This window comes from Lontra canadensis, unplaced genomic scaffold (assembly GCF_010015895.1).
Source record: "Lontra canadensis isolate GAN:19392208 unplaced genomic scaffold, GSC_riverotter_1.0 scaffold7, whole genome shotgun sequence".
Lineage (NCBI taxonomy): Eukaryota > Metazoa > Chordata > Mammalia > Carnivora > Mustelidae > Lontra > Lontra canadensis.
This window is the reverse complement of record NW_022631001.1, coordinates 24490544-24503547: the sequence shown is the minus strand read 5'-3', so window position 1 is coordinate 24503547 and position 13004 is coordinate 24490544. Positions and strand designations below refer to the sequence as shown.

General features: G+C 38.2%; 1 protein-coding gene across 10 annotated transcripts in view; it reads right to left on the bottom strand.

Moving 5' to 3' along the window:
• C2CD3 (C2 domain containing 3 centriole elongation regulator) overlaps window positions 1–13004 on the bottom strand; it is a 143190-nt gene that overhangs the window by 71161 nt on the left and 59025 nt on the right. For 9 of the 10 annotated variants that reach the window (XM_032853111.1, XM_032853105.1, XM_032853109.1 and 6 more), the window contains 5 exons: window positions 10911–11405; window positions 7885–8036; window positions 5846–6092; window positions 2615–2795; window positions 784–967 (listed from right to left, as the gene is read on the bottom strand). In XM_032853111.1, coding sequence (XP_032709002.1) covers window positions 784–967; window positions 2615–2795; window positions 5846–6092; window positions 7885–8036; window positions 10911–11405 — 1259 coding nt within the window. The remainder of the gene's footprint in view (window positions 1–783; window positions 968–2614; window positions 2796–5845; window positions 6093–7884; window positions 8037–10910; window positions 11406–13004) is intronic. The other variant, XM_032853103.1, reaches the window with a different exon arrangement.

Here is a 13004-nt window from a genome sequence, read left to right as displayed (position 1 = left end):
ACTTTTGAGAGCATTCATCCTGTAACAGCAAAAGTGGTTCTAAGTGGAGCAGTCCCAATTTTCTTCTGTGGCTTGAGGCCTAAGTCCCTCAAATTTAAAGGATCTCTTAGTACCTACTCTATTTCCTTCTCTTGTCAAAATATTTCATCCTTATATCAGTTTTAAATCAAACCTAAATTCACCTGTTTTTAGGAAAAGTTTCTGGCAAATGAATCGTACTCTTCCCTACTTCTGCCCTGGATGCTCTGTCTTCTTTTATATCTACATACCCTTTGTCATTTTTGTTGGTTTCTTGGGAGTAGGGATGCAAAGGAGGGTGAGCATCTACATTCCGGTCAAGTCTGTGACACAAGTGGATTTATATTTTACGAAGGCTACTCTTTGGGTGGTGGGAAGAAAGGATTATAAGTTTAGAAGTGGGGAGACCAGTCAGGAGGCCATCAGCAATTTAGGCGTGATATGATGAGGGACTGAACCAAAAAAGGCAGTAAACAGAAAACAGGTGACCGAATACTTAAGAGCAATAGGAGGTAAAACTGATAGAACTTCACTTCCAAATGTTAAACGTGGTTAAAAGCATGAGATATAACTGCTCCCAAGAGCCTAATAATTCAGATTTCAGTAAAATCTGGAGAAAAGTCACTCACTAACAAGTCAGATGATATAAAGTAGGGTAGAAGGGATTGCTTAGCTTCCTTACATTTCAACCCTAAGCTGTCAAGGGAAGCATGATCTATGATTGCGTACTTCCTTTCTAGGTACAAAACTGATTTCACATTATACCTGCACCAGATTTCAAACTGGACTCCACCACCAGGAACAAGCCCCTGTGCAGAGAAGGCACTCAGTAGAAGCCTTTGCACTGGAACGTCACTTGGCAACAGCAGAGAGTGATGGTGTTCACTATTAAAGATGGGATCTGGAACACAGAGTGTGGTTGCAGATCTGAAAGGCTTCAAAGAGATTCCTTTGGAAAAGAAAAGCAACTCAGAATAATCCAACATAACATTTAGTGTTTTACATGCTGTAAGACAATATGTTAATATCCAGTATTATTCCATTTTATCCTCACAATACTCCTGTGAGGAAAACAAAGCAACTATTATTACTTCTACTTAACAGACAGAATATGGACATATTGAGGTTCCATAGTGAATCCAAAGGCCTTAGAGATAGTAGGTCATGGACCTGGAACCAAAATCTTTATCTTCTATGTTACTTCTATCAAGGTCCATTTCCCTAGTAGCTATGGTCCCCAAAGGTTCCATGATAATACAGAAGAAAGAGATCCTTTTGTTGCTGGACAATATCTAAGGGCTGCAATTCCTACACAATTGTACCCACCGATGCCATGGAAACAGTCCCTCCCGTGCTTCGCTTTTCCTAGGATGCAGCAGTGGGAAGGAAACGAACAGGGGTGTGAGCGTGCTCCTCCCTGAAAAGCAGGTCTCTGGATGGCCCATGCCAACACGTACTGTAGACCCCCCAGGTGCCCCCCAGCTCCTTCCTTTGAATCCCTTCACTGTACACCCAAGGAATTGTACTGTCAATACCTGTTAGCCCTATTCTTTGTTTTAGTTTTTTGGTTTTTAAATTATTGCCATCTTGGTGAAAAGAAGTGGTATCTTGTGGTGTTTTTGGTTTTCATTGCCAAATGGCTAATGATGCTGAGTATCTTTTCATGTGCTTATTGGCCCTTGTACATCTTAGGAGAAATGTCTATTCAGATCTTCTGAATATTTTAAAATCAGATTGTTTTTTATTATTATTTGTAAGGTTTTTTAAAAAATATATTCTGGATCCAAGTCCCTTATTTGAACCCCCAAATCAATACTGGCAGCGCTTTTGCAGTTATTTGTGGACGTGCTGGGAATGGCAAAACATCTGAGTCACCTGACTTGATCATTCCCAGCTGAGCTTGAACAAACTGACACTCTGATTTCTTGTTTCAGCTCTCAGGGATGATCAGATGACGGAGACGGCAGAGGCTAGTGTGGTGTAGTGCGAGAATATCTGGCTCTGGGGCCAGCTGAATGGGGTCTGAATGTGAACCTTGTTATTATCACTGGGGCAGCTTCAGTCACTTAACATTTCTGAACCTTGCTCTTGCTTTCAAAAAATAAAGTAAAATCTACTAGAATAAGTTATTTTAGGATTTATAATTATGATCTATGTGAGATATATATGTACATATTTCCCCTAAGAGCAGTGGTTCGGTATTCTCTAATTCAGTATCCCTGATATTGTTATATTATGTAGAATGTAACTATTGTGAGTAATGAGAATCAATTGTATGTGTACAGGTTAAGAGTGAGTAGGCATGTAAATGAAATAAGATGGGGCAAAATAGAAGTAATTTGTGGATCTAGGAGAAGGGTATATAGAAGTTCTTTGTACCATTTTTGTTAAATTTTCTGTAAATTTGAAATCATATCAAAATAAAAAGTTACAATAAATAACATAAGAAAAAAAAACTTAGCCCATCTCCTGTACTACCCAGGTTAAGACTAGAAACATTTAGGAACACAAAATTCACTCAGGAAAAAACAAAATTCTAAGTATAGCCAAGGAAAAAACCATACAAGAACGAGAAACTCTAACCTCCCAAACCTACCGTTTTCAGGGAACTCAGATCCTTTTAGCACACTGGATTGGGAGTCTTGAACTGGAAAGTAGTATTGGACATAACAATCTGCTTCTCCCCAGACTGTTGCCTGAAGAGGGGCTAGCCCTTTAACTTTCTCTACATGGAGCTCAAAGTGATGCTCCATCAATCCACTTCTTTGGTCCTCCATCTATTAAATGAAACAGAGATACTGGTGAACTTTAAAAGAAAAATTTTCTTAGAATATTCCTGTTTCTCTATGAAATCTGAGTCTAGATTAATAGGTGTAATTAGCTGATACTAAAACAGATACTTAATTTTCATTGTGTATAAATCTCACAACTGCTCCCTGTAATCAGATCAAGGAAGATTTACTCTAGACTACGAGACCAGGTCAATATTTAAAAAATTCAAAAATGTAGTTCACTGTATTAATGGAACAAAGGAAAAAACATGACTGTCTCAATAAATGCTAAAAAGGTATTTAATAAAATTCAACATTGGCTCCTGATTCTTAGTACACTAAGAACAGAATACATTAAGAATATCCTGGGGTACCTGGGTGGCTCAGTGGGTGAAAGCCTCTGCCTTCGGCTCAGGTCATGATCTCAGGGTCCTGGAATCAGGACCCACTTTGGGCTCTCTGCTCGGCAGGGAGCCTGCTTCCCCCTCACCCCCTGCCTGCCTCTCTGCCTACTTGTGATCTCCGTCTGTCAAATAAATAAATAAAATCTTAAAAAAAAGAGAATATCCTAATAGGATAAAAAATATATACATGAAGTAAATAGGTATTAACACACTAATTTTCTTTAAGTAGGCTCTACACCCAATGTAGGGCTCAAACTCACAACCCTGAGATCAAAAGTTGCACACTCTACTGACTGAGCTAGCCAGAACCCCCAATTTACTTACTATTTTTAATGAAGTTGGGAATAACACTGAGACTATTCATTAATGGTAAAGACTATTAGGGAGGTTGTGAACATATCATTAGTGAAGTACTGGTAATAATTTAAGGTTTTTATTATTTACTGTAGCCAGGCACTATACTAAGCCCTTCACCTGTAGTAGCTAATTTAACAAGCAGAGCTAACAACAGCAGAACCAGGGTTTGAATTCAGGTAGTCTGACTCTACAGCCAGGCTCTTTACCTCTATTATGGCTTCAACAGACACAACTGGTAATTGGGAATATTTATAAAGAGGGACTTCAGGATTCAGATAGGGGTCAAACTGTATGATCTGTATGTACTTAATATTCTAACTAATAATCCCATGAATTTGGAATAGAAATTGCATAAGGTCTTTGCTTTGTATTCTAAAAACATATCAGCAATATCTGCTCCAAAATCTTACTTAGGGAAACACAACTTTCAATTTGATTCCCCAGAGAAGAAAAATATGGGTTAAAAAAACCTCTCATAATCTCAGCAGCTGCTTAATGTGGCCATACAGTATTAGAGTAATTTAATAATTCAGTTCTGCAGATGCTAAAAGGGATGAGGGACATGAATGTAGGAAGAAAAACAACTGTATTTATAGATATCTAATCTTTAAAATAGTTCTTTTATGCTCATAGTAACATTCTCTAACTTTTGGTATGGAATTTAATAAAATTTGAGTCTAGGGTCGCCTGGGTGACTCAGCGGGTTAAGCCTCTGCCTTCGGCTCAGGTCATGATCTCAGGGTCCTGGGATCGAGCCCCACATCGGGCTCTCTGCTCAGCGGGCTCTCTTGCTTCCTCCTCTCTCTCTGCCTGCCTCTCTTCCTACTTGTGATCTCTGTCAAATAAATAAATATTTAAAAATAAAAAAATAAAATAATAAAAATAAAATTTGAGTCTACACTGCAATATGAGGGCCATATAACACTAAACAGACTTGGGAATATTATAGATACATTTTCTTTGTGCTTTTCTGTCATTCTTAAATTGAAGAAACTATTATCTATTAATAGACACTAGAATCTAATAGAAAGGGTAAAGTTTGGAGTTCATAACATACAAATAAACAATAACCTACTCACAGACACTTCCCTAATCTTTGTTAGATACATCACATTTGTCATTCACATTCAAATTTAAAAACATAACGTACTTAAATCATATGGAGACAGATTTGGCTATACTGGTAAAGACACCAAATGTAAGATATATTAGGACATGTTACAACAGAATGAAGACTGGACTTTTAAGTCAGAAGGCTGGTTTCTGGGGGCTCCTGGTGGCTCAGCAGGTTACGTGTCTCAGGTTAAGCTCAGGTCATGATCTCAGGGTTGTAAGATCAAGCCCCACATAGGGCTCCACAGCGGGAAGTCTGCTTAAGATTCTCCCCCTCCTTCGCTGCCCTTCCCCTGCATCACGTATATGCTCAATCTCTCTCTTAATAATAATTAAAAAGAAAGAAAGAAAGAAAGAAAGAAAGAAAAAAAAAAAAGCCTGTGTCTGCCTTTCTTCCATTCTTAGCCATGAGACCCTGGACAAATAACTTCTTTTGACTCTGTTTCATCACCTAAAAAGTGAATGACAATGATTCCCCTTATGTAGTATTAGGGAAATAAACATGCAAAAGTATATCAATGTGCTTTCTCAATTGTACAGCACTGTACAAATTACTTTTAAAAATTTACTGGTAGAAAAGCAAGGAACTTCACTATAACTTTCCAGCGTGGATTTGGTTAAGAAACAGAATAAGATTTTGTGGGCCTACATTTGGGATCATTGTCAACCTCCCACCCATATTCCCCACCCCCAGATTATCTTCTTTTTAATTAAGACCTTTTAAAATGCAGTCTTAGGTTCACCCCAAATTTCTAAAAGATAATTAATTAATTTAGTAAATTAGAGGATTAGGATGTGGTTGACAATTAGAGTTTTTTTTTATAAATTCAAAAAGCTCAGAAGGACAGATATATATTTAAAACACAAAAATAATTGCTTGGATCTACAGCATGCATTGGAGTGCAATTATGTTCCTTTTTTCTACTGAAATAAAGATCTGGAGCACTGGTTTCATTAAAACACACAAGATAAAATGAGATTATGAAATTTAAAATTTGCAAATAGATCTTAAGTGCTCTCAACTACACACATAAAAAAGTAAATAGGTGAAGTGACTGATAATGTTAAATGGCTTCATTGTGGTTAGTAATCCTTTCACAATGTTACCTATATTAAAGCATCATGTTGTACACATAAAATGAGATTATGGTTTTTGTAAACAATCAAGTGTTTAGTCACTACCACATTAACAGATGCTGTAGATGGCTGGTCCAGAAAATGGGCTGGCCTAGGACTGAAGGGAGGAAGTGTTCCTTCTTCATTCTTTAATCTCTGCAGTGCCATTATCTGATCTGAAGAACCCATGGCTAAAAAGACGCGAAGACTCCCGTTTTGGTGGCCTGAGAACACATCAATCACAGGCATGTAGCTGTCAACAGCAACAACTGGGTACTGAGCATCAAGCAGCAGGCGAGAAATTTTGGGATCTCTAGAGGGAGAGAATATTGCAAATGAGCAAATAACAATCATCAATTATGTCACAGAGCTGATACTGCATTTCCTACTTGGCTTATTTTCTCAGTTTGTTAAAAATGCGTCTACAAACTAGAAAATACTGGTTTGAAAAAACATGATTTTATCATAGCTCATCAAATAAAAATTATCAGGCAGTTAAGTTCCAAATGTAGCAATTTGAAAGCAGAGAATGTCTGACTTATGTCTGTTATCATCATGACCCCAAGCCCAGCATCTGGGATTGAGCGCTACCTCAGTACAGGCTTGCTGAATTGCATGACTTTACAGGGAGGAAGTGTGGTCAACTTGAAATGGACTTTGGAGTCTGGCAGATATGATGTGGATAATATTAATATTTGCCATCTATAATCCTAATGCTGCAAAAGTTGATATTATCCACCATTAATAGATGAGAAAAAGTCCAAATACTCTCCATTATACCATGCTAAGTCTTAGCTCTGTTACTTACTTGCTGAATGACTCTCAGTAATCAATTTAATCTTTCTAAGTCTTTCCTCTTCTGTAAAATGTAGGTAATAAAACTTCCATCAAGGGGCAGTTACTAGGATTAGATGAGATGACAAACCTAAAATATCAACTATAATACTTAGTAGATAAAAGTACTCAGTAACTGGTAGCTAATATTTTACGCTCTTTTAGCAAAGAATGGGGTCTAATGAAGTGAGAAGGGAAGGGAAGTACGAGACCACATTAATCATAACTAAAAAAGCGGAAAAAGCCTAGTTGACAGACAGCATGATTCCAGCAGCACTCCTTAGCCTGACCATGCTTTCCACTGTTACTATTTTAAGTATTTCACTGTTCACAGAAGGCTTACCCACTTATTTTCTCACTGGACTGTCACAATTGTGCCATAAGGAAGAAAGGGGTGTCTATCATTACCCTCATTTTATAGATGATGAAAAGAAGCCAAAGAGGCTGACTTCTGCAAGTCAAAGGATAAGTTTCCTAATTTGTAAAAAGGGGATAATGACAATAGTTCCTGGGGTTACAGAAAGGCTCTCGTCAAACTGCGCCCACAAAAGGGCTCTCCGTAAAATGTAAAACAGCATTTAAACACAGAACCATAAGAAGGCCGTTACGAAAGAAGTCAGCACTAAAATAACTAAAAATCAGTACCTTGAACCAAAAGAAAAAATGAACAGTCTATAGTGAGGACAGAAATAACCTTCAGATAAATCAATACCCCACTGGGGTGTTGCACAGTGAAAAGTGAGGTACAGTGATCAAATGTGAAGGTCCAAAAGACAACACTCAGTATAGAAATCTTGCAAATAGGTGAAGTAAACAGTACTAAAGGTTTTGTGAGAGAGAACTAAACCATTAGTTTTGTGAGGTTAGGGTTAGGGTTGGCAGTAGAGCTTCTTGGTGAAGCAGTAGAACTTGCTGCGTTCTAACCCTGGTTCTACTACTTACAATATATATAACAAGTTATTTAAATCCTCTGCGCCTTTGTTAACTCATCTGTAAAACAGGGGAAATAAAAATTACCTGCCTTAGAAAACTCTCATGAGGATTAAAGGACTTGATATATGTAAGGTTCTTAGCACAGGGCCTGAAACATGGTAAGCAGTAACTGTAAAACTGTTTTAACACAGGAGAAAGTGCAGCAATTGTGGTAAAATTGAGAAAAGTCCTCCAAGGTTTTATTGCGCTAGTTATTTTTGCAAACCAAAAGAATTCCTCTTCAGTCCATACAAAGCTAAAGATGAAAAGTAAAGAACACTCCAAAAGATCCTATTTACTTGAATGACATGTAAAACTGATGGAGGGGGAGTTTCACCAGCCCGAGCAACTTGTCCTGTCCAGGGCTCCGCAATTTGTTCCACGCTTCAATTACCATCACGTTGTTCTTCAGCCTTTCCAGGTATTTGGAAGACAGAGAGACAGGAATCACCTGGGGAGAGGACAATCAAAAAAACAAAACCCACACCTGAGACAAAGGATTAATCTATGCTTTTATTCAACAAGTACTAACTGAAAGCCCAACTTGAATTGAAAGCCATGTACAGTGCTAGGAGCTGAAGACATTAAAATAAAACCTGCTCTGTATTCTCAAGAGAAGTCAGTTTGGTGTAAGTGACCAACATATAAAGACCAAATACAAAATGGTATGAGTTCTCTGATGACAAAGCTCATATGGATGGGGCTCTGAGGACACAGAGAAGGTTGTGAGACACGTCAATCACCGCCTGCCCACCTCAGCCAAGCCTAGTTCTAAGGCCAAATAACCCATTTGTAAACCCCAGCTGAGAGATACTTTTTTTTTTTTTTTTAACTGTCCCCTGCCCCATGTTTTTGAAAGAAAGCTGGCTACTGATTAGACAAGGGTTGAGCACCGAATCAAAGGGCAGCCAATCCACGGGTTAGGTGGTATGGCCTAGTGCAAAAAGCTCTGCCCAACAACGTCATGGTAAATAACAAGCTAACTGTTCATCAGTGTAAAATTACTCGAGAACTGGCCTGTCAGCTGGTAGCTGAAAGAGAAAGGAAAAGTCACAAAGAGAAGCAGAGATCTGCAGCTAAGAGCGTCAGTTAAATTAATGGTAGAATCAAAGGTCCACCAATTTGAAGGGACCCACACTATAGTATAACTGAATCAGCAGAGGAGAGATAAGCCCCAGGATAAAACCAATAGAAAATACGAAAGGCAAAAGGGTGAAACCAGAAATGATGTATGGCAAGATGAGAGAAAGACAAGAGCAGAGAACCTGAGTAGACCTACTTTTGTATCCATATAAGAAACTCCAATTACATAAGGTACCCTAAGTACATTTCTGTTCTGTGAAATAAAAAGAGTGAAACATAGCGACCTAACATACAATTAGGGAGATTCCAGAGAAAGCTGCTGGCAGAAAGTAACCTTAAATTCTGAAGGATAAACAGAAGTTAACTAGTACAGGGGTGCCTGGGCGGCTCAGTGGATTAAGCCTCTGCCTCCGGCTGAGGTCATGATCCCAGGGTTCTGGGATTGAAACCTGCATCGATCTGCTCAGCTGGGAGCCTGCTACGCCCCCTCTCTCTGACTCTCTGCCTACTTGTGATCTCTGTCAAATAAATAAAATTTTGGGGAAAAAAAAGGAGTTAACTAGTACAAAAAACTCTGTCTAATAGGAGTCATGAAGGTAGAGTAGGAAATGCAAGGCAGAAGGAAAAGTACATGTAAAGACATGACGGTGGGGCGTTCGGGTGGCTCAGTGGGTTAAAGCCTCTGCCTTCAGCTTGGGTCATGGTCCCGGGGTCCTGGGATTGAGCCCTGCATTGGGCTCTCTGCTTGGCGGGGAGCCTGCTTCCTCCTCTCTCTCTGCCTACTTGAGATCTCTGTCTGTCAAATAAATAAATAAAATCTTAAAAAAAAGTAAAAAAATAAAGACACGGCAGTAGGAAAAGAGAACATTTATGAAACATCAAGTAGCTGAACATAACTGCCACTATCTAGTGTGAAGGGAAGAGTTCTGAAGGGAAGACAGTTCTTAAAGGGTTTTGCAATCCACAGTAGACATCTGGATTCTATTCTGAAGGCTATGGGGAAATCACTGAAAAGTTTAAAGCAGGGGAGGAAAATATTCAGGTTAATGTTTTAGAAAGATCATCCCTACTGATACAAAAAGGAATGGATAGGCAAAGACCAGAAATAGACTAGACTGAAGGCCATCTGTAATAAGAAAGGGGGCCTGAATGAAAGCACTGGCAATTGAGTTTAGGTAAGAAGATTTATTCTGGAGATAATTAAGTTTGCAGCATCTATTGGATTTGGTGAATAATTATGTAATAAAGAGTTGAGGATACCTCTCAGGTTCTGCTTGGGTTTCTGAGTACATTACAATATGAATTAGGGCAGATAGGAGGAGGTGGAACAGGTCTGGAAGAAATAATAAAATCAGATTTTGACATATCTGAATTCCTTTTTTATTTAGAAATTAAAATTAAAACCTTTATTGAATACCACTGATATGGCAGGCAGCACATTAGGTCTAAGCCAAGTGTACAGTGCTTTTGACATATCTGGGGATGATGACCAGCAGTTAGAGAGATCAGAAACCTGATCAGAAAAGCTGGCCTACATGGAAATATGGATTTGGAAGTTATTTTCATAAAAATAATAGCTGAAGCTATGGGAATAGAAGTAGTGGCTGTGGGAAAAAAGGACTGGTTTGAAAGAGGACCAAGGAACAATGAACAGGAACAACAGTAATTAAAGGTAAGAGAAAGAGAGAAAGAAGTGTTGGGGTCACCACTCTTTTCCTACTGGCCCATAGACCGAAAAAGAATAGTTGTTGATTCAGGAAGAAAGTAAGAGAGTAGAGTTACAAAAATCAAGAAAGGAAACAATTTAAGCAAAAGTATCAAATCCTACAGAGAAATCAAGCAAGATAAGTACTGAAATAAGAATAATAAAGGAGAGAAAAAATATATTAAAAAGCTGACTGAGTGAAGAGTTTGGAGATACAGAAAAGAATGGGGAAAGTTTAATTCTAAAGGAAGCCGAAAGGAATACAATTCAGAACTCAGGCAAAGAAACAGTGGGAAACCATATCAGCTGAGACAGAACAAAAGGAAATGAAGACACGTTTTAAAATGCTGACAATGTCCTTTCCTTTTCCAGTCCCACAGTGGGAATGGGTCCATATGACAGACAATTACAAAGGTCTCTCCCAGTCTGAACATTCTAGGTTTCTTTCATAATGGAATTATGATTTGGGAAACACACACGTCTCTGCCCCCATACATCCCTAATGGATATGGAAGGTTAAGATATGTACAAAGTTACCTGTAAAAAGTTAAAGACTGGTTGTGTTGTGCCCCATGCAATGACAGATCTGGTGACTTCCTCTGTGCTGAAAAGTTTGCAATTTAAATAAACATTGCACGGTGGTTGTTTATCAGATTCTCCAGTAATGAAATCCTTCCCATCTGGAACCATCAACAGCACATGCAATAGCAAAGCAGTCTCTTTTGTTGACCCATTTGTCTGATTTGCTAAATTGTGAGAGGCTGGCACAGCCATGAAGGTTGAAGGATTTGATGTGACAGGGCTTGGTGACTTTGAGTTGGGGAGCATCAAATTTTGCACTTTATTTGCAGCTTCTTTGTGAATTTGATTGAGGTTCTCTGGATTTTTGGTACAGGTAACATATTGACCAGGTTCTGACAGTGTCTTATCTGGACTTGTAAGAGCACAAGGTGGGCTATGTTGGGTGCTGCTACTTAATTTAGTATTCACACCAGTGAAATCCTTGTTATCTATAACAAGCTCTACAGTTACCTATAAAACACAAAAGGAAGAGAGTTAGTAAGTATGTCTTCTGAAATCAGAATCAGAATTTTGGAGCCAGAGGCAAATTGGATTGTTAGAAAATAATTAACTCATTCTCAAATACCATAATAGTAAGAACACTAATAGACTGTATATACATTACCTTATTAGGATTAAGAGAAGCTAGACAGATGATTTATCAATAATACAAGATGAAAATGGAACATCATCTTGTGCTGGAAAATAAGGAAGTGCTCAGAAAAGGATGCAGGCATATTGAAAGGAGAAAGGATACAGAATTCAATCAAAGGAGCTCACATTGGCCAAATCTGGGACAATCTGAGCATCAAAATGAATAATAATAGTAATGGATTAGAACCTATTGAATAATGTAAAAGTCCATGAGTCTATCCCAACAAAAATAAATATGGGTAAAAGGACAACTCTTCTGTATAGTAGAATGCAACTAGTAAAAACATAAGGAAGGGAGGAGTTAGAAAATCATCACCTTACAATCATTATAGTGGTAAGTGATTCAGATAAACCTCAATGGAGGACAGTCTACAAAATAACAGGCTTTATTTTTTAAAAATATCAAAGTACTCAAAAACAAATAACGGTTGCAAAACTGTTATAGACTAAAGGAGATTAGAGGGTGCCTGGGTGGCTCAGTGGGTTAAGCCTCTGCTTTCGGCTTGGCTCAGGTCATGATCTCAGGGTTCTGGGATAAAGTCCTGCATTGGGCTCTCTGCTCAGCAGGGAGCCTGCTTCCCCCCCTCCTCTGCCTGCTTGTGATCTCTCTCTGTGTGTCAAATAAATAAATAAAATCTTAAAAAAAAATAAGGAGATTAGAGAGAGATGACAAATGTGATAGATAATCCTGGACTGGAAAAAAAAATTCTATAAATGGATGTATTGGCACAGCTGGTGAAATCTGCATATGGACTGTGGACATTATCAAGGTTAAGTTGATTTTTATAACTGTACGGTGTTGTGTATGATCATGTTCTTGTTCTTAGGAAATACAAGAATCTGGGGGGAAAGATGCAAGATGTCTATAACATATTCTCAGATAGTTCAGAACAAAACTGTGTGTGGGTGTGTGGGGGGGGATGCAGAGGAAGACAAAGAAAAAAAGACAAGTGAGAAAGGGAGAGATAGGAGGTAGATGATTATAAAGCAAATGTGACAAATGTTAGTAATTGGTGAGTCTCCGTAAAGGGTATGTGAGTTCTTTGTACTATTTTTGCAATTTTTCTCTAAGTTTAAAGTCATTAGGGATAAAAGGGGACTTGCTGTTCCCTTTATTTAAAACCCACAGCAAACTTCTTTCTCGCTGTTAATTATGGACAGCAATCTATCTAGAACAGTACTTCCCACAATACAGCCAGGACAGAAACAATTTCTAGCCCATGAGTTCCATTAATTCTTCTTTTCTGATTTTTAAACTTGCAGTCCAGAATTGAACTAGGCAAACAAAATATAAAACTTTTGATTGTGGAAGAGAAATGTAGTGTTAATTTTTCATAATGACAATCACACCAGTCTTTAAAACTAAATGTTATTTATTACCGAGAAGACCATAAAGTAGGCAGAGAGGGCTTCCAA